Here is a 23998-nt window from a genome sequence, read left to right as displayed (position 1 = left end):
TAGAATCACCTCGACCAGAATAAAAGAACTGGGCATGAGAGGTTCGCACGGTCGCCAGGCTAAACCCGGGCCGCGGCCTTCCTTTGTTCTTTTACCTCTAACATCTTCTAAACATGATTTAATTCATGGTGTCTTTTATAGAATGGCTGGCGACCAGTTCACGGTGTACCCCGCTGTTGGATTTATCTCACCAAACATTATTATGAATAAACACAAAAGGAATGAAGACGTTGGTCATTTTACTCATGAGGAGGGCGCATGGGAGATTGTTCAGGTTACAGCCTCTCAACACGCTCTAAACAATCTCCCCCGTCGCTCCTACATTTATTTGAAAATAGGAGAGTTCTACAAGACATAATATTCTAAGCATTAAGACACAACACAAAACATAGGACCAGACGACACCTGTCCCGTCCCCGACCACATCCGATCACGTCCTTGGTCAAGGCGCCCTTCCATCAAATGTTGCTGAGTCATCTTCTTGAAGGCGAGACATCTTTCTATCTAAATATTATCCATAATACTAATGCAGGCTACTAATGCAAAATACTAATGCAAGCTAAGCAAATAAATGATAACTACTAAGATATATCTAACACCCGCCTATCACCCGAAGATAGCTGGGATAGGCTCCAGCACGCCCACGACCCTCGTGAGGATAAGCGGTACAGAAGATGAATGAATTACTTTTACAATATATAAATCGTGTTGAGATGAAATTATATATTTATGATTGGGTGTATGCCCCTTCCCCATAAAGGTAACTACTGTATCTGCACACTTGCACACAGTGAGCAGGTGAGTTGACTCCAGCAAAAAGTTTCCACATCAACATAAGTTTATGCCCTCTTAAGTGATTCTCACTTTTGTACACTTTTTGATTGAAATAATACAACCATGAATGGACCCATCAATAGTTACATGCTAAAGACTCATGGCAGCAATACTTGCCGTTGTGCGATGACGTCAGTTAGGAAAAGGTGTGTATTTCATTTGAAACTGTGCTGTCTGTCTGGAGGTGTGCTGTGTGCTATTTCTACCCCTACCTGTCAGTAGTTCCTAGAGCATGGCGTTTAAGCCTGGATGACGTTATGTTAGGGGGAAAAAACCTGGAAATCAAGACATATGCTGAGTCTGAAATCGTTCACTCACTCACGACTCCCAACTCCCCATCTAGGGTTGCACTATATAGTGAGCTCATTCATAACAGATTTCGGAAACAACACGGTGCTCTGTTAATGACGTCACAGCTGTTGCACAATAACAAAGTAGGCTGTTGCAGTTGGTTAAAAGACAAGATTTCTGCACATTACTAAATCAGTTATGTCTCCTTTGATCACTTCGCCATTACTTGGATAACTGTGGCAATTCTAGAGCTCATACATGCAAACAAGCGCCGACCTCCACGTGGGGGGGGGGGGCAGGGCCTGCCCAATCCCCTTTGGCGACTCTGGATAACCTCAAGCGGCTCGCCGGCCCCCTGTGGCGGCAACGTCTATGTAAATTATAAACCTCTGTAGGACGAGAGTGTGAGTGAGGGGATACCCAAGCAATTTGCATATTCATGAGTTATTTGTCGCAATAAGTGAGTGGCTCCACACCCAGCGATAAAGTCCCAGGGGTGTGTGAATTGACACCGTTTCGCATGCAAAGTGACTGACAGAAGTGTCCTGTAATTGCCGAGCAGGTGTGGTTTTATATTTATTGCCCCCCGGCTCGGCACCAGTACGTTGGGGTTCACCCCGGTGGACGAGAGGGTAGCCTCCCTCCGCCTTCGGGTGGGAGGACGGGTCCTGACTGTTGTTTGTGCCTATGCACCAAACAGCAGTTCAGAGTACCCACCCTTTTTGGAGTCCTTGGAGGGGGTGCTGGAGAGCGCTCCCGCTGGGGACTCAATTGTTCTGTTGGGGGACTTCAATGCTCACGTGGGCAATGACAGTGAGACCTGGAAGGGTGTGATTGGGAGGAACGGCCCCCCCGATCAGAACCCGAGCGGTGTTCTGTTATTGGACTTCTGTGCTCGTCATGGATTGTCCATAACGAACACCATGTTCAAGCATAAGGGTGTCCAGACGTGCACTTGGCACCAGGACACCCTAGGTCGCAGTTCGATGATCGACTTTGTGGTCGTGTCATCGGACTTGCGGCCACATGTCTTGGACACTCGGGTGAAGAGAGGGGCGGAGCTGTCAACTGATCACCACCTGGTGGTGAGTTGGCTCCGATGGTGGGGGAAGATGCCGGTCCGACGTGGCAGGCCCAAACGTATTGTGAGGGTCTGCTGTGAACGTCTGGCAGAATCCCCTGTCAGAAGGAGTTTCAACTCCCATCTCCGACAGAACTTTGCTCATGTTCCGGGGGAGGCTGGGGACATCGAGTCCGAGTGGACCATGTTCCACGCCTCCATTGCTGAGGCGGCCGACCGGAGCTGTGGCCGTAAGGTGGTCGGTGCCTGTCGTGGCGGCAATCCCCGAACCCGTTGGTGGACTTCAAGCTGAAGAAGGAGTCCTATTGGGCCTTTTTGGCCTGTGGGACTCCTGAGGCAGCTGATGGGTACCGGCTGGCCAAGCGGAATGCAGCTCTGGTAGTCGCTGAAGCAAAACCTCGGGTATGGGAGGAGTTCGGTGAGGCCATGGAGAAAGACTTCCGGACGGCTTCGAGGAAATTCTGGTCCACCATCCGACGTCTCAGGAGAGGAAAGCAGTGCACCACCAACAGTGTGTATAGTGGCGATGGTGCGCTGCTGACCTCGACTCGGGACGTTGCGAGTCGGTGGGGAGAATACTTCGAAGACCTCCTCAATTCCACCGGCACGCCTTCCCATGAGGAAGCAGAGTGTGGGTTCTCTGAGGCGGGCTCTCCTATCTCTGGGTTTGAGGTCACCGAGGTAGTTAAAAAGCTCCTCGGTGTCAGGGCCCCGAGGGTGGATGAGATTCGCCCGGAGTTCCTAAAGGCTCTGGATGTTGTGGGGCTGTCCTGGTTGACACGCCTCTGCAACATCGCGTGGACATCGGGGACAGTGCCTCTGGATTGGCAGACTGGGGTGGTGGTCCCCCTTTTTAAGAAGTGGGACCGGAGGGTGTGTTCCAACTACAGGGGGATCACACTGCTCAGCCTCCCTGGTAAGGTCTATTCAGGGGTGCTGGAGAGGAGGGTCCGTCGGGAAGTCGAATCTCAGATTCAGGAGGAGCAGTGTGGTTTTCGTCCTGGCCGTGGAACAGTGGACCAGCTCTACACCCTCGGCAAGGTCCTCGAGGGTGCATGGGAGTTCGCCCAACCAGTCTACATGTGTTTTGTGGACTTGGAGAAGGCGTTCGACCGTGTCCCTCGGGGAGTCCTGTGGAGGGTGCTTCAAGAGGGAACGCCTCGGGATCCCTCCGGAAGAGCTGGATGAAGTGGCTGGGGAGAGGGAAGTCTGGGCATCCCTGCTAAAGCTACTGCCCCCGCGACCCGACCCGGATAAGCGGTAGAAAATGGATGGATGGATGGATGGATGGATGTTTGTTTCGACCAGGGGTCTGCAACCTGCGGCTCCAGAGCCACATAATATGTGGTGGACGGATCGATCCAAATCGTGATAGTATCAATACCAAGTTAGTATCGTTATTGGATTGATACTGGCGTGATGAGGTCGGTACTGTAGTTTCAGTTTTGCTCTTGTATGCGAAGAGGAGCGGCATCTTCCTCTCTGCCATTGTACTCGAAAAATAATTGGTTTGAAATGTTTTATCGTATTTGTTGTCGAGACAAAGTTAGAGAGAACAGACTTGGATGGTTTGGACACAAATAGTGAGTATATTGGTAGAAGGATGATGAGGATGAGGATGGCGCTGCCAGGCAAGAGAGCGAGAGGAAGACCAAAGAGAAGGTTGATGGATGTCGTGAGGGACGACAGGAGGGCAGTTGGTGTTGGAGAGGAGGATGCAGGAGAATTACAGGCTGACATGGAAAAGGATGACGCGCTGCGGCGACCCCGAACGGGACAAGCCCAAAGGCAAAGAAGAAGTTGTGGAGTGATCATTTTGAAAAACGTTTTTATTTCAGTGAGAAATCCAGAAAAGAAGTGCAATGAAGGGGGAAATTTGATTACAATTTTGTATAGTAGTTTCTGAACAGTACCTGAAAATATTCATTCATTTTAATTTGTTATGCAGTGACCACTTTGCAAAGAAAAAAGAAAAAAATCCAGACATGAAAATGTGTGTGTGTGGGGGGGGGGGGGGGGGGGGGGGGGGATGATTTGTTACTCTTCTATTTTTTCTAAAAATTATGATTTTTTGAATGAAAGTATTTTCTTTTTAACAATAAATGTTGCCCTTATTCAGTTCTGGGTTTTCACTATTTCATCATAAAAAAGGGAAACACATCACAAAAACACTTATAGGTCTTGAAAATTAATTGAGATTTAGCAATTTGATGATGCGTCTACCTTAATTATTGAAAAGTATTGGTATTAGCAATACTGCCCTCAATTTACTTGGAATCCGATCGATACCAAAATATACAGTATTGCACACCACTACAACATGGCTTTCATCTTTCTGCTATATAAATAAATAATGAGTATTTCATTTCATGTTTCAAATGTAATTCTAAATGTGTCGATTATGGCGCTTTTTTTTTTCTCCACAAACTTTTTTTTGTCACTCGACACTCCAAATACGCGTCACAACTGCTGATGTGCGACACCTGGTACAAAGATGTATCGAGGTATTCGACCTTGGATCAATCAAAGAACCAAAAAAAGAGCGTTTAATGCTACGCGCTACATGAACTATATTAACAATCATTGATCACGCGTCACAAATACGTAGCTTACAATTATGTGTGAAGACGAAGGTGATGTCTTACAGCCCTGATGCGCCGACACTGTACGCTGACGTGCAGGAACAAAAGCCCCATAACCCAGTTAAAATAAATATATATTTGAAATTGTTATATGAAATAGTACTTTTAATGCAGGTTGACAGCTGACTGCCTCCTCCACAGCAGGTGGATAATTTAAGCTTGACTTTAATTTCATGAATACGAAGAGGACTCAAATAGACATTGACTATTTTATTGTAAAGTAAGCAACAAAGCTTTTTTTGTCCGAGTTCAAAATATTTTGGTTACGTGCAGAAATATTTTTTTTTGTTCTCTGTAGCAGTTCATTAATTTCATAAATGCAACACAGGACTATATTCTTTCATACACAATGGTTAAAAAAACAAAAACAAAACAAAACACACAATATATGCAGAGTTATTCTCACTTTAGATGTCCAAAGGGTTTTATGGCTTCCAGTGTTTTTTGTTTTTTTTCTTTGAGCATTTTACGTTGCTGAGCTCTGGTTTAGACTGAGCAAGTCAAAGAATGATACCCAGTCTATTTTATAAAACTGTAGACAAATGAACCTAGGACGACAGCCAATAACACACAGCAACAGAAGATCATCATTTGTTTCTTCAGAGCATGAAAGAGAAGGATACAAACAAAAAAGTGATGTCAGTGTAAGATATTCATAAAAATGTTATTTACTACGTCAAAAAAGATTTAAAAATACAGTGATTCCTTGACTTTTACCTCGACTGTGGTGTTGTGCCCGAACACTTTTTTTTTTTTAATTAGTTTTTTTTTGTGACATGTTTTTAATAGAGATCAATAGCACTGGCCGGCACGGTGGGCGACTGGTTAGAACATCTGCCTCACAGTTCTGACGACCGGGGTTCAAATCCCGGCCTCGCCTGTGTGTAGTTTGCAGGTTCTCCCCATCCCTGCGTGGGTTTTCTCGGGGCACTCCGGTTTCCTCCCACGTCCCAAAAACATGCATGACAGGTTGATTGAAGACTCTAAATTGCCCGTAGGTGCAACTGTGAGTGTGAATGGTTGTTTGTTTATATGTGACCTGCGATTAGCTGGCGACCAGTTCAGGGTGTACCACGCCTCTCGCCCAAAAATACAGGAGATAGGCTCCAGCACGCCCGCGACCCAAGTGAGGATAAGCGATACGAAAAATGGACGGACAATTGTGCAAAAAGATGCAGAGTCCTCTCGCACTTAGAGCAGTTCGAATGACTAATATTGCAATAGTCCGGTGCAATGAGCATCGTGCAAAGGGCGCTGAGACTTCAAGGAGTGGATGCGGTTTAAAGTGACGAGTAGTGCGATCATCTGGGACAATGTTGGTTGTGCAAATGTTGCAGATACTCCTCAATCAGTAAGCAAATGTAGCAGATGCTACTCCGGCATGAGTGGTCATGAATGGTCAGTATTGGTCAACAGTGAGTGCGAATGGTTGTTTGTTTGTATGTGCCATGCAATTGGCTGGCAACCAGTTCAGGGTGTACCTCGCCTCCTGCCCGATGACAGCTGGGATAGGCTCCGGCACGCCCGCGACCCTCGTGAGGAGATGCGGTTCAGAAAATGGATGGATGGATGGATTTCATTACAGCAAGTTATTACCATGGCTAAATTCTGCAAAAACCACCCAGATGTTTGGTGGGCACCGGTTTCTACTTCATGCTAGCGCCACCTGGTTTACCTAAAAAAGTGAAATGTCGTGAGCCCTCGTTAAGTACAGAAGAGTCTGCCCATAGGATTCATGGCTCTTTTCTATTTTAGATCTCACTTGACAATACCTTTTGGTAAATTCCACGGGCCTTCAATTCTGCAAAGAGAAAAAGGGTCCCAAAGTTGGGGTGATAGGTGCCGACGCCCATGTCTGGACTGCGCCCATTTCGGCAGAATCACTGCTCAGGAAGAAATTCCTCAAGGGACACTGGTTTATTTCAAACATATATTGCATGGGTAACTCATGATAAATGCCTTTTGTCAACCCTTTTAGACCAGGAGGCTTTCTCAAAATGAATGCATGTAAATGTACATTCGTATAATGACAGCCGCCCAAGAAGATGAAACACCCCCCGGACTCACGGCTGTGGTGTCCTTGAGCAAGACACTGATACCCCGAAATGCTCGGGCGCTTCAGCTGGCCCCTGCTCCGGTGTGTTCCACTAACATGTGTATGTGTTCACTGTGATGGCTTAAATGCAGAGAACAAATTTTGTGTGCATGCATGCATGTTCATGACAATAAAAGATGATTCTTCTTCTTCTTAAACAATTTTTTGAAATGCGTTTGTTGTCGGGCCAATTATACATTACTCGTGCACTCACTGCAGTAGTCTCGCCACGCTGCACTATTTGCATATCTGTTGTAGACCAATACTGGCCACTCAAGCCAGAGTAGCATCTGCCCCATTTGCACACTGACTGAGGAGTATCTGCAACATTTGCACAATCAACATTGTCCCAGATTATCGCACTACTCGCTTGAAGTCTCGGCGCCCTTTGCACAATGGTCATTGCACCGGATTATTGCAATATCAGTCTTTCGAGCTGCTCTAAGTACAAGAGGACTCTGCATCTTGTTGCACAATTGTCAAAAAATAAATAAATAATGTACCGGCATTACCAGACAACTAGCAACCCTTTATTGCTCAGTGACTGTTTTTTTTTTGTCAATGTCTTTATGTCACAAGTGTTCTCTGTCAATTGACTGTCTGTTGTCGTACTAGAGCGGCTCCAACTACCGGAGACAAATTCCTTGTGTGTTTGTTGGACCTACTTGGCAAATAAAGATGATTCTGATTCTGATTCTGACAACACAAAGGAAAACAATCAATCGAACTGTGGCTCGTAACTCGAAAAACTCGGAAGTCGGGCCATTTGTAAGTCAAGGTACCACTGTGTAGTACAATATTTAGTGTATTATTTAGTACAATATTTTAAATAGTATTGCCCATTATTTCTAGAATAACCTTGGTTGCTTGTTTTAAAAATATTACCAATGCAATTAGTATAAAAAAAAAAAGACTACCTTTGCCCCCAACCATCCCAAATAGTCTTTATGACAAGTTATGATGATCTGCTCTCATCAATGTCAGATGTCAATTAGCTATAAAGTGAAATATTGAATATTAACTTGGGTAAAATCAAGCCACACTCACCCTACGTGCTTCCTGTTGGAACTTGGCGGCTTTCTTGGTGTCAGCGACTGCTCTTTCTACAAAGCCCACTGATTGGTCCATGTTACTTTCAATTCTGTCAATCATGCCACCCTGAGAGATGGCAGGCCAAGAAATGAATAGAGTGAATACAAACACACATTCTCTAATCAGTGGTTCTCAACTGTTGTCATCCTGAGACTTGCTTTTTCCTCTTGCCACCATGTCACAACGCATTTTATAGAATTTAAGAAGAATAAAGAAAATGCATTCTTAAAGAATAGTCTTTGAAAACGTACAGTATCTACAGCATATCATATTTTAACAACATAACTACACATGCTTTCATGTTCAAAGTACATTTCAGAGACTGAGGATGAACATGACTACTGAATGTACAATGAATATAGTAAAATTAAATATCAAAGCTGCCCATGATACAGCCACAGAATTTCAATATTGGCACTGATTTCTTCTTTTTAGGAAAGTCCCTTAACCAAAGTAATACCTTTCCACACACATACCTGTCAAAATTATGTTTATTTTCAAAATAAAACGCGATTCCAACCTAGGATGCACGTTAAATATTTCACTACACAGGGGGTTCTCAGCTTTCGATGCCGTTCCGCTCCTACGACAGCGATGTAACCAGAATTTGTCCGTTCAGGTGGAACGAGCCCATAGTCCATCAATAATCTAGCCATATAATATAACATACCCAGATTACCAATATTGTCCATGTGTTGCGTCTCGGTCGATGATTGTCATGGCGTAAAAATATTGTGTTTAGTTTAGGCTTTATAGATCCCTGAGGAAATTCTGAGTGTGGATTTTAATTTTTTAACACACGAAATGCAGACATACAAAATTCAAAACAGTGTTTTTCCTTAACAAGAGCTTTCTTTTCAAAATGCTAATTTGTTTGAGCTTGCATTCGTTTGACACATACCTGGTTCTCAACTAGCATAGCGATATCAACAAACATGTCATGGAGCTCTTTGATGCTACTCTCCAACCTAATGATGTCTTTGTGACGAGCCTCAATCTCGTTCAGGGCCTGCTGGTTTAAATTTGAATCCATAATCTGTGGAAAAAGATCACACTGTTATCCAAAGTGAAAAAAGACATCTCATTCTGTTTGCGAGCACTATAATGCAAGCGCTACCTGTCTCAAGCGAGTGCAAAGGCCTGGCAAGGATGGTTTGTTAACTGTTAACAAAAGTGAAAATAACATTCCTGACCGTGCACACCAACCCCCATCAATTGCTACTTTTCCACTTCAGGGTATCAACTCAGTTTTACTCACTTGAGTTTTGGCATTTTTACAGTGGAGTGGGAAACAGAAAAAAAATTTATATCATTGAATGCATCAGTCACATGCGAGACAAGCTAACAAAAAGTTGTAACAAAAAGTTTAGTGTTTCCTGCATGTTACTGTTGAGAGACTGAAGACTCTTAAGTATGATAATATTATCCAGGGTTTGGTTGTGGGGCAGCCATGTAAGCGAGAGATCCAGACTTCCCGCTACCCAAACACCTCACCAGGGAGACATCCAGGAAGCAGCCTATCCAGATGTCTGAGCAACCTCATATGACCCCTGTGGATGTGGAAGAGTAGTAGCTCTACTCAGAGGTCCTTCAAGATGATTCACAAATCTTTTCACAAATCTTAAGGGGAGCCCAGACACCTGGTGGAGGAAACATATTTCAACCACTTGTGTCCATGATCGGCGGCACGGCGCACGACTGGTTAGAGCGTGTGCCTCACAGTTCGGTGGACCGGGGTTCAACATGCAAACTCCGCCTGTGTGGAGTTTGCATGTTCTCACCGTGCCTGCGTGGGTTTTCTCCTGGCACTCCGGTTTCCTCCCACATCCCGAAAACATGTATGGTAGGTTAATTGAAGACTCTGAATTGCCCGTAAATGTGAATGGTTGTTTGTTTATATGTGCCCTACGATTGGCTGGCGACCAGTTCAGGGTGTACCCCGCCTCCTGCCCGATGATAGCTGGGATAGGCTCCAGCACTCCCGCGACCCTTGTGAGGATAAGCGGCTCATAGAATGGAGAATGGTGTCCATGATCTTGTTCTTCCTGTCACAACCCACAGCTCAGTTCACCTGTCCTTCACAAAGATTGACTGATGGAAAATCTGCATTAGGGTTGAACAATTGATCATTTTCTGATAAAAATCGCAATTTCAGATGACACGTTCTTTTCTGTCGTGTCAACTATTTTACACTCACATGCCGTCTCCCCACCGTCCTGCAAAACTGATAAACTTGATTGTTTTTAGCAAATAATCATTAACTAAGAATTTTATGGCTGCAACACGGTCCAAAAAAAGATGGTTACATGCAGTGTAAAAAAGCCACTTACATGCAGTGTTTTCTCCAGATTCTCTGAACCTTTTGATGATATTATGGACCGTAGATGATTAAATCCCTCAAGTCCTTGCAATTGTACATTGAGGAACATTGTCCTTAAACTGTTGGACTATTTTCTCACGCACTTGTTCACAAAGAGGTGAACCTCGCCCCATCTTTGCTTGTGAATGACTGAGCAATTCAGGGAAGCTCCTTTTCTACCCAATCATGGCACCCACCTGTTCCCAATGAGCCCGTTCACCTGTGGGATATTCCAAACAGGTGTTTGATGAGCATTCCTCAACTTTCTCAGTCTTTTTTTCGACCTGTCCCAGCTTTTTTGGAACGTGTTGCAGCCATAAAATTCTCAGTGAATGATTATTTGCTAAAAACAATAAAGTTTATCAGTTTGAACATTAAATATCTTGTCTTTGTAGTGTATTCAATTAAATATAGGGTGAACATGATTTGCAAATCATTGTATTATGTTTTTATTTGTTTAACACAACGCCGCAACTTCATTGGAATTGGGGTTGTATATACACTGTATATACAGCATAACCTGACGACATTTGATTGCATTGCAATAGCATGCATGGCTCATTCCAAAACATCTCAAAAAGTTGTCAGATTTGTTGCTCGTCGGTTTTGAGAAATAAAATCCCTAAGAGGAATTGGAAAGTCACCAGATTTAGCAAGAAAGGTGCCAAGTTGGGAACACTGCTAGAAACCAATGTGAGCAAACTGACCTATAAAATCACAGAGGTACAATGAGGTGTAAAACTTGAAATAAATAGAAATTGTTTTTAGGATTCCACCGGAAAGTTACAGGTTCATGTCAACACAGAATGTTGAAGTGCTGCATGCATAGAGACAAAACAAACAAACAAACAAACAAAAAACAGCATAGACCAGCAAGGTGGTCACCAGCATATGCTGCTTTTGCTGTGTGCACACCTTGAGTAAGTTATGGCCGGAAGGGGGGAATATTATGCACCAATGTTGTACTTTGGTAACTGCATTGTTGTGTGAACCTGCCAACCTGTGCCACCTTCCAAGCAGACTTCGCCTCGATCCTGGATCAAGTCGACGAAGGGGGGTTATGTCGCGGACACGCCATCAACTAGATGTTCCCAGCTATCCGCAACCTCTGATATTTCTGCATTCTCGCCTTCTGCCACACTGAGTCAGACAGTCACAAGAAGCCTGGTTTATGTCACTCAGACCCTTTACTAATTAAAAGCTCCCCGAGAATCCTGGCTTGCAGTCATCAAAGACCCCCCTTGGTACGCAGGACCAAGATACCGACCAAAAGTTTGGAAAATCCGCTGTTCAACGCTACTCAAACAAAAATTTCAAAGAACCATTTGCTCCTTTGAAATGCATGCAAGGTCGTCTGGGACAATTGATGGAACACAAGCAACACCCGCTGGCGTTGGAGAGTGTCACATCACAAATATTAACAGGCTCAGCCACCACATAAAATTGAAACACTCATTGCATAGATTAAACAGGGTGCGGGCATGGCAATGGAAAGCAGGGAACTGATTTCTTTATCTTAGATATAATAATGATTTAGTTATTTCCACTGGTGTAGAACCACAAATAATCCAAAAATGAAAATCTATACTAAGAGGCGTGGTCTGCCATCTGTTTGGTCTCTGGGCCATCCCCCGCTCCCTCCTGTGCACAAAAGGCCGAAGCTCCTTTGTTCTTTGTTTTTGACGTAAGTCTTCTCTGAGACCATGACGACCACCGTCACTAAGGCGCTTCAGCCACCCTACCCTTGCTTTTTCTCCATTTTTGCCTTCCTTTTTTTATTCCTTCCCTTTCCGTCAAATCCACCAGCCATCTGGAAGACAGACCAGTCTGTCCAAACTCTGTCCTACGCAATGTAAGTGCAGCGTGCTGTTCCTAGGTACAGATTGTGCCGTGCTTTGTCTGGTCCCTCACCTAGGACCTGTTTGCCATGGGTGACCCTACCAGGGACGGGAAGCCCCAGACAACTTGGTTTAGGATCATTTGGACACACAAACCCCTCCAGCCCAAGGAGGGGTCCCCCTTTAGAGATATTTTTTTTTACAAAATCCCACTTCCTGTCGTGCTCTTTGTGCATTTGAGTGAAAAAGTTAAGCCTCTGAAATCGAGGACTCCTATTTCATTCCTGTAGCAACCTTCAGATTATGAGATATGGAGGTTTTTCGAAAAGTGACGAATATATATATGAAGAGAGACGTGGTGCCCCTTTATGAGGAAAAATATAGTTTGATTATAATGTTAAACATAAAATTGAGCTAAATCGTAAGTAACGCAGGCGTCGCTTCTGGCGTATTCTTTTCGTAAATTAATTACGTTTTTATCCAAAACCAATATACGCTACAATATGAATGTTTTGATTAACAGGGTTGTCACAGAACAAATTAAACATGTAAGTAGAACATATAGTCACCCCAGCAGTGAAGACAGTGGAGTTGCCTCCCTCTAGCATCTCTTCCAGTTCCTCATCAGTTGTCGCTTTGCCGGCTATAATCAAGAGCAAAAAAAAAATAGGTTAAAAAAAATACAAACATATTTTATACAATCCCTCTTGTCGTCTTTGCTTTTTTTTTTTTTCTTTGGGTTGATTATGGCAAGAAACATTAGAAAGCAGCACTAGGATGCGATCTGCATATTGATGCTTGAGGTGATATCAACCTTATCTTTAACATGTAATGTAATGTACCTATACAGACAAAGACACTTACTGATCTCAAGCTGTCGGGCAATCCGTCCTTTACTCTTGTCTCTGAAGTCAACTTGTGCCTCATTGTATTTTGTCATTACCTCTACAAATTTCTTCGCCAGGATAGCATGCTGGGGAATTTAGATAATTCCATTATTAGATAATAACCATTAATGTTTTAATGGTGGGAAAAATTAAGACTTCATCATGATGGGCCATATTTTCCCGTTTGTGCTTAAGTTTTATTTTTACACGCCTGACTTGCGCGCTGTCAACGTGCGCCGATTCACCCGTAATGACTTTTGACACCTCGCCCGTGCATACTGGGTGAATATGTGCCCAACCGCCCATGAGGCTTGATTCACTGAAGTCTCAGAGAGGCTTCAATAACTGGCAAGTGGAGTTTCCCTGAGACATGTGATTGCCATTGAAATCCCAAATATGTTGACACTTTCAACGTGAATTTAAACCCCACAGCGGATCCGGAAGTTATCCATCGTCAGTGAGACGTGAGCACCACCCATCTAACAGGCTACTTTGAAGGACCATGTGTTTTTGTATTCTCTCTTAAATAAATACTGTACAATAAATATAATTTAATCCGAACACTGTGCTAATGAGTGAACGCATGTTTGGATGGCCAGCAATCGTGCCATCAACAGGAAAGCGAGTGAGCCAGATGTTGATCAGTGTTGCCCAGCAACCATACTAGCGCCACAAATGCAGGCGGGTCACATGGATTTCACAACTAATGATGACATAGATAAACAAAATTAAAAAAGCGAATGATTCCAAATCTAACACACAATCGCACCTTTAAAAATACTGCAGTTGTGCAGACTACAGTTGTTGTGAGCGTCGCTTTCAGACAAGCTCCAAGCCATCATGCAGCTTATTTGGAACGAAAATGAAAAATAGTCTATTGGTGCTGAATTTGTCTTCGCCAATTAATATGACATAATGTGCCGACATTCGTCCGTCGATCGGCGTAATGACAGGGACACATTTACGGGGGTTGGGCAGTCGATGAGCCTATATGGGCCAGGTGTCGAGTCGGCGCTTGGGCTGTACCAGCCATCGGAGGATCGGCGCACGGGAGCAAATCACCTTCCTAGGATGCTAGACTTCCTACAGCCTCTGGAGTACAGATGAAGAAATGCACTTGAAGTCTTTAGCAGAATGAGCGCTCTGCCAGATATGAGAGGAAACACGCATTCTTAAGGGTTATTTTGCCCAATGTGCGTAAATGACAGAATTTAGTGGACAGGAGTACAGGCGCAACACCGCGCTTTTCTGACTTAAACATGCGGGAGAATATGCCCTGATATGAATATATTTTCTTCAATTATGTGAATGCTGAGACAGTCAAATTAATGTCACTATGGGCCTGATTTACTAAGATCCCAAATAGAGGATGCTAAATTGCATGTTCACTCTATCAGATTGTGTCTGCTGCTGTGCTGTAGCGCATGATCTACGAAGATTGCAATCTTCTACTAAGATTCAAATCAGTGGGTACTAACTTGCTTGTTAAGTCACTCTTGACAAATTGCGCATGCTGGTGGCAACAGGTGTGAAAGCGATGGAGACCACCTTGAGGGTTTTGCTCTTTAGGTAGCTCTGATATTTTTCATCATCGACATTTTGGGAGAGCATCACAGGCACAAAATGAAGTTTGAGGTCATGGAATTGGAAGTGTTAGTGGAAGAGGAAAACATAGTTATTGAAAAGAAATCCATGTTTTGTTTTGATTTAACTCCTCTCGAGTGTGTGAAATTGCAATGAAATGCATTTGCTCCTCCTGCGTAAATTTGGGACAGTACACCACAAAAAACTGGTCTGGGAAAGGCCAACACCATTTGGTACAGGGCGCAAAAATGACTCTGACATACGAAAATGCTGAGTTGAAAGGGAGGATTGTCAAAAGTGTTCTTGTGACTGGCTCCAATTCAGCTCATAGATCATTCAGAAGCTCCAAAATGTCATTACTGAATAGACAATGTCGTGATCATTTTTGTTTCTGGCATTTCAAAAATGTTTCCTCAAGCGTATTACTGTTGCCTTTCATTTTGCTTGTGCCACAATGGTGATGCATTTTCTGCACCTGGCTTTCAGACATGCTATTTAAAGACGCAAAATCAGACATCTCAATTCAATTCTCAATCAGGTTTAGCAAATCACTAATTAAACTAACTTGCTACATTAATCTATTTGCATAGTCTCCTTCCAGAAAGCATAAAATGATCTGCGTGGCAATTTTGCGCATTTGGCAGACGCAAGCTTGGGTGCGCCTGGTTAGCGAAACAGCTTCCGCATGTTCTTGTGTGAGCAATCAAGTCTGCACCGTTTTTTGTTTGGGCGAACCTCGAGTAAATCAGGCCATATGTTTCTAAAAAATAAGATTTAATAATGCTGCTCTCTCCCCAAATGTCCCTGTAAACTATTAAAACAAACACAACTTACTTGTGCCTTTAATTAAAAGAGTAAAGACAACGGAAATACATCAAGAAAACATATTGGATCATATGTGACTTAAATCATGGAAACACATTGAACTCTTGTGGAATCACATCATTTAGTGCATCATTACAACATTTGAAGAATGTAGTAGCAGTAGTATGTTACACATACGGACAATGACGCAGAATGATTTAATGTACAGTTTCATCAGAGCATGTTGCTTTTCTTTAGAAATTGGATGTTTCTAACCTGTGATTTTCTTATCCTGAGGTCAGCAGAGGCCCTCTCATCTTTGTTTGTCTCAAGTTGGTTTTCGATGCCTGTTTGAATATTTGTGCAAACCTTACATGAGTACTCACACAAGCAAGCAAGCAAAAAGACATTATCTTGCTTTTTCACTTATCAACGTGAACATCAACATGTTTCTGGTAGAATCATTGTTGTGCACATACAGTGGATATAAAAAATTCTACACAACCCTGTTCAATTGCCACGTTTTTGTGATATAAAAGAAATCATCCATCCATCCATGCATCCATTTTCTACCGCTTATCCGAGGTCGGGACGCGGGGGCAGTAGCTTTAGCAGAATTCCCTCTCCCCAGTCACTACCTACAGCTCTTCCGAGGGGATCCCGAGGCGTTCCCAGGCCAGCCGAGAGACGTAGTCTCTCCAGCGTGTCCTGGGTCATCCCCGGGGTCTCCTTCCGTTGGGATGTGCCCGGAACACCTCACCAGGGAGGTGTCCGGGAGGCATCCGAATCAGATGCTCCAGCCAACTCATCTGGCTCCTCTCAATGTGGAGGAACAGCGGCTCTACTCTGAGCCCCTCCCGGATGACCGAGCTTCTCACCCTATCTCTAAGGGAGATCTCTGCAGAGGAAACTCATTTCGGCCGCTTGTATCCGGGATCTCGTTCTTTCGGTCATGACCCATACACCCCCTCCAAGGACTCAAAAAATGGTGGGTACTCTAAAGTGCTGTTTGGTGCATAGGCATAAACAACAGTCATGACCTGTCCCCCCACATGAGGGCCGAGGGAGGCTACCCTTTCGTCCACCGGGGTGAACCTCTATGTACAGATGCCGAGCCAGGGGGCAAAAAGTATACCCACACCTGCTTGGCGCCTCTCACCGTGTGCAACTCCAGAGTGGAAGAGAGTCCAACCCCTCTCAAGAGGACTGATACCAGAGCCTAAGCTGTGTGTGGAGGCTAGCCCGACTATATCTAGTCAGAACATCTTGACCTCACACACCAGCTCAGGCTCCTTCCCTGCCAGAGAGGTGACATTTCACGTCCCGAGAGCCAGCTTCTGTACCCGGAGATCAGATCGCCAAGGTCCCCGCCTTCGGTTACCACCCAGCTCACACTCCACCCGACCCCTATAGCCCCTCCTACAGGTGGTGAGCCCATGGGAAGCGGGACCCACGTTACCCTTTCGGGCTGTGTCCGTCCGGGCCACCAGGCGCTCGCCTTTGAGGCCCACCTCCAGGCCTGGCTCCAGAGGGTGGCCCTGGTGACCCGCGTCCGGGCAAGGGAAACCTATATCCATTTTTTAAATTCTTCATAGGGGTTTTTGGAGCTGTGCTTTGTCTGGTCCCTCACCTAGGACCTGTTTGCCATGGGTGACCCTACTAGGGGCGTGAAGCCCCAGACAACTTAGCTCCTAGGATCATTGGGACACACAAAGCCCTCCACCACAATAAGGTGACGGTTCAAGGAGGGGTATATATATATATATATATATATATATATATATATATATATATATATATATATATATATATATATATATATATATATATAAGTATATAATTTTATGTATGACAACTGAAATTATGGTATATACTGTGTGTATATATAAAAACTTCCAATATATATATTTTCTCATCCTCTAAAGAAATAATTTATGTTAAGTTTAAAATTGCTCATTATTAATAGCAAAGTAACCACGACAATTGTCATTTGTAAGACTTCTTAATTAGTACCCAAACATTTAGATACAAGGTAAAGTACTGACTCTTGAGTTTGTTTCTTGCATTGTTGGCAGATTTCTTAATCATGTTGGTGACTGCTTCAAGATCATCCTGTGTTTCTAAAAATAGAAATAGGGTGGGAAAACAAAATTACAAACAGCAGAGACAATGCAAACTACTGTCAGGACTAAAGTACTACAAGTATTTGTAAGATACACAACTGGTTAGAAATGGTTGTGAATTTGAGCCTCTGGATGTGTGTGCGTGCGTGCGTGCGTGCGTGTGAAACCGAAGGCAATTTACTCTGGTCAGACGTGGGGGCGGACAAGATGGTGGAGTACAGTTTTTTTATTTCTGTTACACTCTCATCAATCTTTTCAATACTGGAGCGGATATCCTCAATCTAAAACAAATAGAACCACATACAGTTCATATCAAAATAATATCTTAATCAAACTGACATTGAGTGAGGAATATGTCGACATCATACTACCTGAGCAAAAAAATCTTCCATAAAAGCCTCATTCTCCACAGGAACCTCAATATCATCCCCTCCAACATCACTTGTCTGTTCAAAGCACACATTATTATTTTAAAGAGGAGATTCAGACTGCATCAGAACAAAGGAAAGAAAGAAAAATTGATAAAAAACTCCAGTATTTGCACAAGGTATCAACTTAATTTGGGTCATCAAAATGTATTTGAACACACTTTATCAAACCATACATTGACAGACATTGATTCATATTCCAAGAGGTTAGCACTTCTACTGAAGAGAAAGGATTGGGGAAAGCTTCAGGGCAATACCAACACAATTAGGTCATATTAATATTGAATTTGAGCAAACCTTTTCTGACCGATCATACATTTGTGAAGTTTGCTTCAAGGTTATGATTTTAGTTCATGTTTAAATGTGATGTGTTTAATAGATAATATAAAGATTGATCGAAGGTGAAGTTATCTTGCATTATAATCATGTTAATTTGAGACACCTCTAAGACTACAATGACATTTTGATATATCAATAGTATTTTAAAAGATGATGAGAACAACACAAAGGTTGTAATCACAAGGAGGTAAGCCATATGGTAGAACCAGTGAAATACAGCCTACCTCTTTGAGCTGAGCCAATCTGTCCTTCATTGTGAGAAATCGATAACGGAAAAGAAAATGAAAATATGAAGAGGCAAAAGACAAAGACAAGTCTTGCAAAAACTGCTGTATCCTGTTAATCTGTAATCTGCAAATCTGAATCAAGTAACCAGAACCTAAAGAACAGCTATAAAATGCAAAAAGAAAATGTAATGATTAAAACAGGGATTAAAAGCAATAAATTCAGCAAATTTGAGGGTGTATTTAAATAACAAATGAATAAATGCCAGAGAAGTAAAGGATTTGTTTGGGTCCCCCTCTCAAATGACACATCACAGTCAATCTAACCTGAGGTCTCACTAAGCCTCTAAGAACAGATTAGGGCAGTGGTTCAGGATGACAATCCTGTCTCTCCCCCACTCCTTCCAAATACAACCTGTAGTATTACTGTATACCACTTAGAACTTATGGTTTGAGCTCAGTGTGTGTGCATGTACAGTATGAACTGTTGGTGTGTGTGTGTGTGTATATATATATATATATATATATATATATATATATATATAAACCTTTTCCCGGAAAAAAACCTTTGGGTGTAATTCTGCTTTTCACCGTGAGATGGCAAGGCCGATGCTCTAGCGGCTGAATCAAAAAAATTATGCATGGCACAATGCGCAAATTTGCATTTCATTTTGCGTGGAGCAGGAAAACAAACAATATGTAACAAACAGTACAGTGGCGCTGGTGTGTGTCTCTGTGTTTAATATTCTTATCTGTAATAAAGCAACAACACATGCTTGCTTAGTTTTACAAAGTCATGAGTTTGTGGCACATGAAATTTGTTCTCTGCATTTTACCCATCACAGTGAACACATACATATGTTAGTAGAACACACTGGAGCAGGGGGTAGCTGAAGCGCCCGGGGAGCATTTCGGGGTATCAGTGTCTTGCTCAAGGACACCACAGCCGTGAGTCCGGGGGATGTTGGCGGATGGTTCAGTCCTTGGTAGTTCTTCAGCTTTTCGTGTTCTTTATTCCGGATGTTGCTATCACTCGGGATTGCGACATCTATCACGACTGCTGTCTTCTGATGTTTACCCCCCACCACTATGTCAGGCTGATTGGCCACCACTGGTTTGTCAGTCTGGATTTGGAAGTCCCTCAGGATCTTGGCCTGGTTGTTCTTAACCACTGTCTTCGTAGTCATCCCAGCGGATGAGTCTTGGCAGGTCAGTGCTGTTTCTCAACAGGAATCTTGATGGAAAAGGCTTGAGGGGAGACAAAGTGGGGAATCTAAAACAAAAAGGAGACATCAATGAGCTCAGCCAAGTTGTATTAGTAACAAAGTATCTCACTCACACACACACACACACACACGATTACATGTGGGATCAGGAAGCCAACCAACTTCTCTACAGTAACGTCCAGCCTCACACACGTGCACTGATTCTGGGACCTCGAGTCCATATTTGGTACAGATGTTACGGTACACTATTCCTGCTACCTGTTTATGCTGCTCTATTGTATGTCTTGCCTGCCAGCATCTCTGGGGCTTCTTTGCACAGCCTGCATCTGGGGTCCTATCTGATGTGGTATTGATCTTGTGGTTGGGGCCTGTTCTTGTGCTGCCATGAGTACTGCCTCCTTGCTGTCTTTTAGTCCAACCTTTTCCAAGCCACTGGAATGTTTTCTTTATGTCACCCACTTCTTTAATTTGTCGGTAGTAGTTCGACCCTGGGGCCCATCGACTTGAAGTATTCATGGAGAGCTTCGTCCTGGATAGTGCCTGTGACGCTCACTAGTCCTTGGCCCCCACCCCCTTTCTGCTTTGGGTACAGCCTCAGGATCCTGAACTTTGGGTGGAACCCTCTGTGCATTGTAAGGAGCTTTCTTGTCTTGATTTCAGTGGCTAGCCTCTCTTCCAATGACCAGGTTATTATGAGTATCTGATTACTGGTAGGGCATAGGTGTTAATGGGAGTCGATGTCACGCTCGTTCGGGGCATATAGCTTGATGTCATCCATGTAGAGGAGGTGGCGGATCATTGTTCCACTTCTAAACCAATACACGACAGCACTCTTCAGGTTCAGGGGTTATTATTATTATTATTCTCCTTGGAATATGCCAGATTTGATGTTCACCTGTCTAATTGGCTTTGAATTGCTTCCAGAGTTGTCTTCCACAGCCTCATTGAGTTATTGATGAATGTTCTGAGGATCCTGTTGATTTTATACAGTTCCAGGCACTCCAGTATCCATGTGTGTGGCATGGAGTCGTAGGCTTTCTTGTAGTCAATCCAGGCAGCGCACAGGTTGGTACCTCTGGTTTTACAGTTTGGGGCGATTGCCCTGTCGACCAGTAGCTGGTGTTTGGCTTCCCTGGTGTTATTTTCAATGCCTTTCAGTGTTCTGCTCATGTATTGATCGATATACATACTCATTATATACAGTCCCCTGCAAAAGTATTGGAAAGGCAAGGTCAATTCCTTTATTTTTGTTGTATACTGAAGATATTTGGGTTTCAGATCAAAAGATGAATATCATCATCAATAAAGACGAGTGAGCCCATTTCAGAAGCCATGCAAGCCCAAGCCATGACATTACCTCTACAATCCTTCACAGAGGAGCTTGTGTGTTTTGGATCATAATCAGATTCTTTCTTGCTTCATACTTTGCCCTTTCCATCACTTTGGTAGAGGTTAATCTTGGTCTCATCTGTCCATAAAACTTTGTTCCAAAAACGTTTGTGGCTCATCTCTGTACTTCTTTGCAAAATTCAATTTGGCCTTCCGATTCTTTTTGCTGATGAGTGGTTTTCATCTTGTGGTGTGGCCTGTATATTTCTTCCCTCAAAGACTTCTTCGAACAGTGGATTGTGATACCTTCACCCCTGCCCTGTGGAGGTTGGCAGTGATGTCATCTGTTTGTTGTCTTTGGGTGTTTCTTCACAGCTCTCACGATGTTTCTGTCATCAACTGGTGTTGATACCCTTGGCCGACCTGTTTGATGTCTGTTGCTCAGTACACCAGTCGTTTCTTTCTTTTTCAGGACATTCCAAATTGTTGTATTGGCTACGCCCAATGTTTGTGCAATAGCGCTAATCGATTTTCCCTCCTCTCTCAGCTTCAAAATGGTTTGTTTTTTTCCCATAGGCAGCTCTCTGGTCTTCATATTTGCTTAACAGCAAATGCAGTTTTCACAGGTGACACCCAAAGACAAAAACAACCACTATCTAATGTTTAAGCAATCAATCTAAAAGGCAGCGCCTGAGGAACTAGAAAAACCCATCAATCACATGTTCAAATACTTTTGCTCACTTGATAAGTGGGTGGCTTCAAACACAACGTGCTCTGTCCTGAGCTGTTTAACACATCTTGATGTAAATACCATGAAATAAAAGATGGAATTCTGAACTTTTGTCTCATATTCAAATGTCTTCAGTAGACACCAAAAACAAAGGAATTGACCCTGCCCTTCCAATAATTTTGGAGGGGATTGTATGTACAGCGGCTGAAATAAGTATTTAACACATCATCATCTTATTAAATATATTTCCAAAGGTGCTACTGACCTGAACGTTTCACCAGATCGCCGGAACAACCCAATTAATCCATACATACAAAGAAAGTAGAACAAATGACCTCAGAAATTAAGTTGTGTGTAATGATGTGAAATTACAGAGGGAAAAAGCATTCAACACACCAACTGGTATTTATTTAATATTTTGTACAAAGGCCTTTGTTTGCAATGACAGCTTCAAGATCCTTTCTGTTTGGAAAAACTAGTTGCATGCATTGCTCTGGTGTGATTTTGGCCCATTCTTCCACACAAGCAGTCTTCAAATCTTGAAGGTTCCGTGGGCTTCTTATATGGAGCTTGAGTTTCAGTTCTTTCCATAGATTTTCGATTGGATTCAAGTCAGGTGATTGGCTCGGCCATTCTAGCAGCTTTATTTTTGTTCTTTGAAACCAATTGAGAGTTTCTTTGGCAGTATGTTTTGGATCATTATCCTGCTGAAATGTCCACCCTCATTTCATTTTCATCGTCCTCGTCAAAAATGTCTCGGTTTGTCTTATTTGCCCATTCCTCCTTCCTTCAATAATGCAAAGTTTACCAGTACCATTTGCTGAAAAGCAGCCGCACACCATCATGTTCCCACCTCCAAACTTCACTGTTGGTGTGGTGTTTTAGGGTGATGTGCAGTGCCATTTTTCATCCAAACGTGGTGTGCATTATGGCATCCAAACAGTTCAATTGTGCTCTCGTCCGGCCAGAATGTATTCTCTCCCGACCCATCCTCCATACCACACCCAGTAGGCCTGCTTTTACATTTTCCATCTATGTTTATATCTATTTATTTATTTATTTTCTTATTTTGTTTTTTTTCACTAGGATTTCCCGTGTTTATTGATACAGGACTCTTACAACGTCCACAGTTGCACAAAGTGCTTCATGGTTATAAAAAAAAAAAAGTATGTAGTTTATATATAACATACACATACCATTCATATATACATGAAAGTAGTGCTATCAAGACAAATATAAATAATAAATAAATTAATAAAATAAATGAAATAAAACCATATTGAAAAATCAAAATGTCAATGGAAGTTTTGCACAAGACCACTTGAATATGGACTATGGAAGAAATAGGAGGGAGGCCTGTTGACTGTTTCGCCATTATTTTGTGAAAAATAATCAACTTCCATCCATCCATTGTCTTTACCGCTTATCCTCACGAGGGTCGTGGGCTGCTGGAGCCTATCCCAGCTATCTCTGAGCGGGAGGCGGGGTACACCCTAAACTGGTCGCCAGCCAATCGCAGGGCACATAGAAACAAACAACCATTCACACACACATTCACTCCTCCGGGCAATTTAGAGTCTTCAATTAACCTACCATGCATGTTTATGGGATGTGGGAGGAAACCGGAGTGCCCGGAGAAAACCCACCCAGGCATGGGGAGAACAGGCAAACTCCACACAGGTGGGGCCGGTTGAACCCCGGTCCCCAGAACTGTGAGGCAGATGTGCTAACCAGTCGTCCACCATGCCGGCTAATCATCAACTTGCTTATGCTATTTTCAACATCACATAAAGTGGTGTTGACCAAAACTTGTTTTGATCAATCTTTCTTTTTTCAAGCTGAGCATTCTTGTGGACGACCACATTCCGATGTCCCTGTTAGACAATCAGTCAAGCACTTAACGCGTGTCACGTCTGTGTACCGCTAATCTGGGAAAAATGGCCGCATTTACAAAAGAAAGGTGGCTAATTGTAGGCCGTTTAGTTTTTAATTTTAAACCATAGAGCCTTTGGGCTGTCTTCTAGGCATTGGAGCAAGAGTAAGAAAACCCTGGGTTTTCTAGTGTTAACTGGCTTGTCCAAATGTTGTTCAG

The 23998-nt window shown here is 43.2% G+C and overlaps 1 protein-coding gene across 2 annotated transcripts; it reads right to left on the bottom strand.

Annotated features, from left to right (window-relative positions):
- Positions 1–3466: 3466 nt before the first annotated feature.
- stx3a (syntaxin 3a) lies at positions 3467–18948 on the bottom strand. Of its 2 annotated transcripts, none has more exons than XM_061680056.1 (10): positions 18622–18948; positions 18002–18118; positions 17812–17911; positions 17553–17627; positions 15784–15854; positions 13097–13205; positions 12802–12875; positions 8937–9071; positions 7991–8101; positions 3467–5445 (listed from the first exon to the last, which is right to left on the bottom strand). In XM_061680056.1, the coding sequence occupies exons 2-10, from the start codon at positions 18020–18022 to the stop codon at positions 5368–5370; spliced, it is 774 nt and encodes a 257-aa protein (XP_061536040.1). In that variant the 5' UTR covers positions 18023–18118; positions 18622–18948; the 3' UTR covers positions 3467–5367. The 2 variants fall into 2 exon arrangements, with proteins under 2 accessions (XP_061536040.1, XP_061536039.1); XM_061680055.1 differs by having other exon boundaries at positions 3468–5445; positions 18002–18076.
- Between the last annotated feature and the right edge of the window lie 5050 nt (positions 18949–23998).

Source organism: Phycodurus eques, chromosome 6 (genome assembly GCF_024500275.1).
Source record: "Phycodurus eques isolate BA_2022a chromosome 6, UOR_Pequ_1.1, whole genome shotgun sequence".
Lineage (NCBI taxonomy): Eukaryota > Metazoa > Chordata > Actinopteri > Syngnathiformes > Syngnathidae > Phycodurus > Phycodurus eques.
This window is presented reverse-complemented; position numbering and strand designations above follow the sequence as displayed.

Excerpts from the sequence above, each read along its gene's own strand:
- stx3a (XM_061680055.1), bottom strand. The coding sequence starts at position 18,651 with ATGAAGGACAGATTGGCTCAGCTCAAAGAG. Across the intron at positions 18,077-18,621 it reads GATTGGCTCAGCTCAAAGAG|ACAAGTGATGTTGGAGGGGA; the intron begins GTAGGCTGTATT and ends TGCTTTGAACAG. Across the intron at positions 17,912-18,001 it reads TGGAAGATTTTTTTGCTCAG|ATTGAGGATATCCGCTCCAG; the intron begins GTAGTATGATGT and ends TATTTGTTTTAG.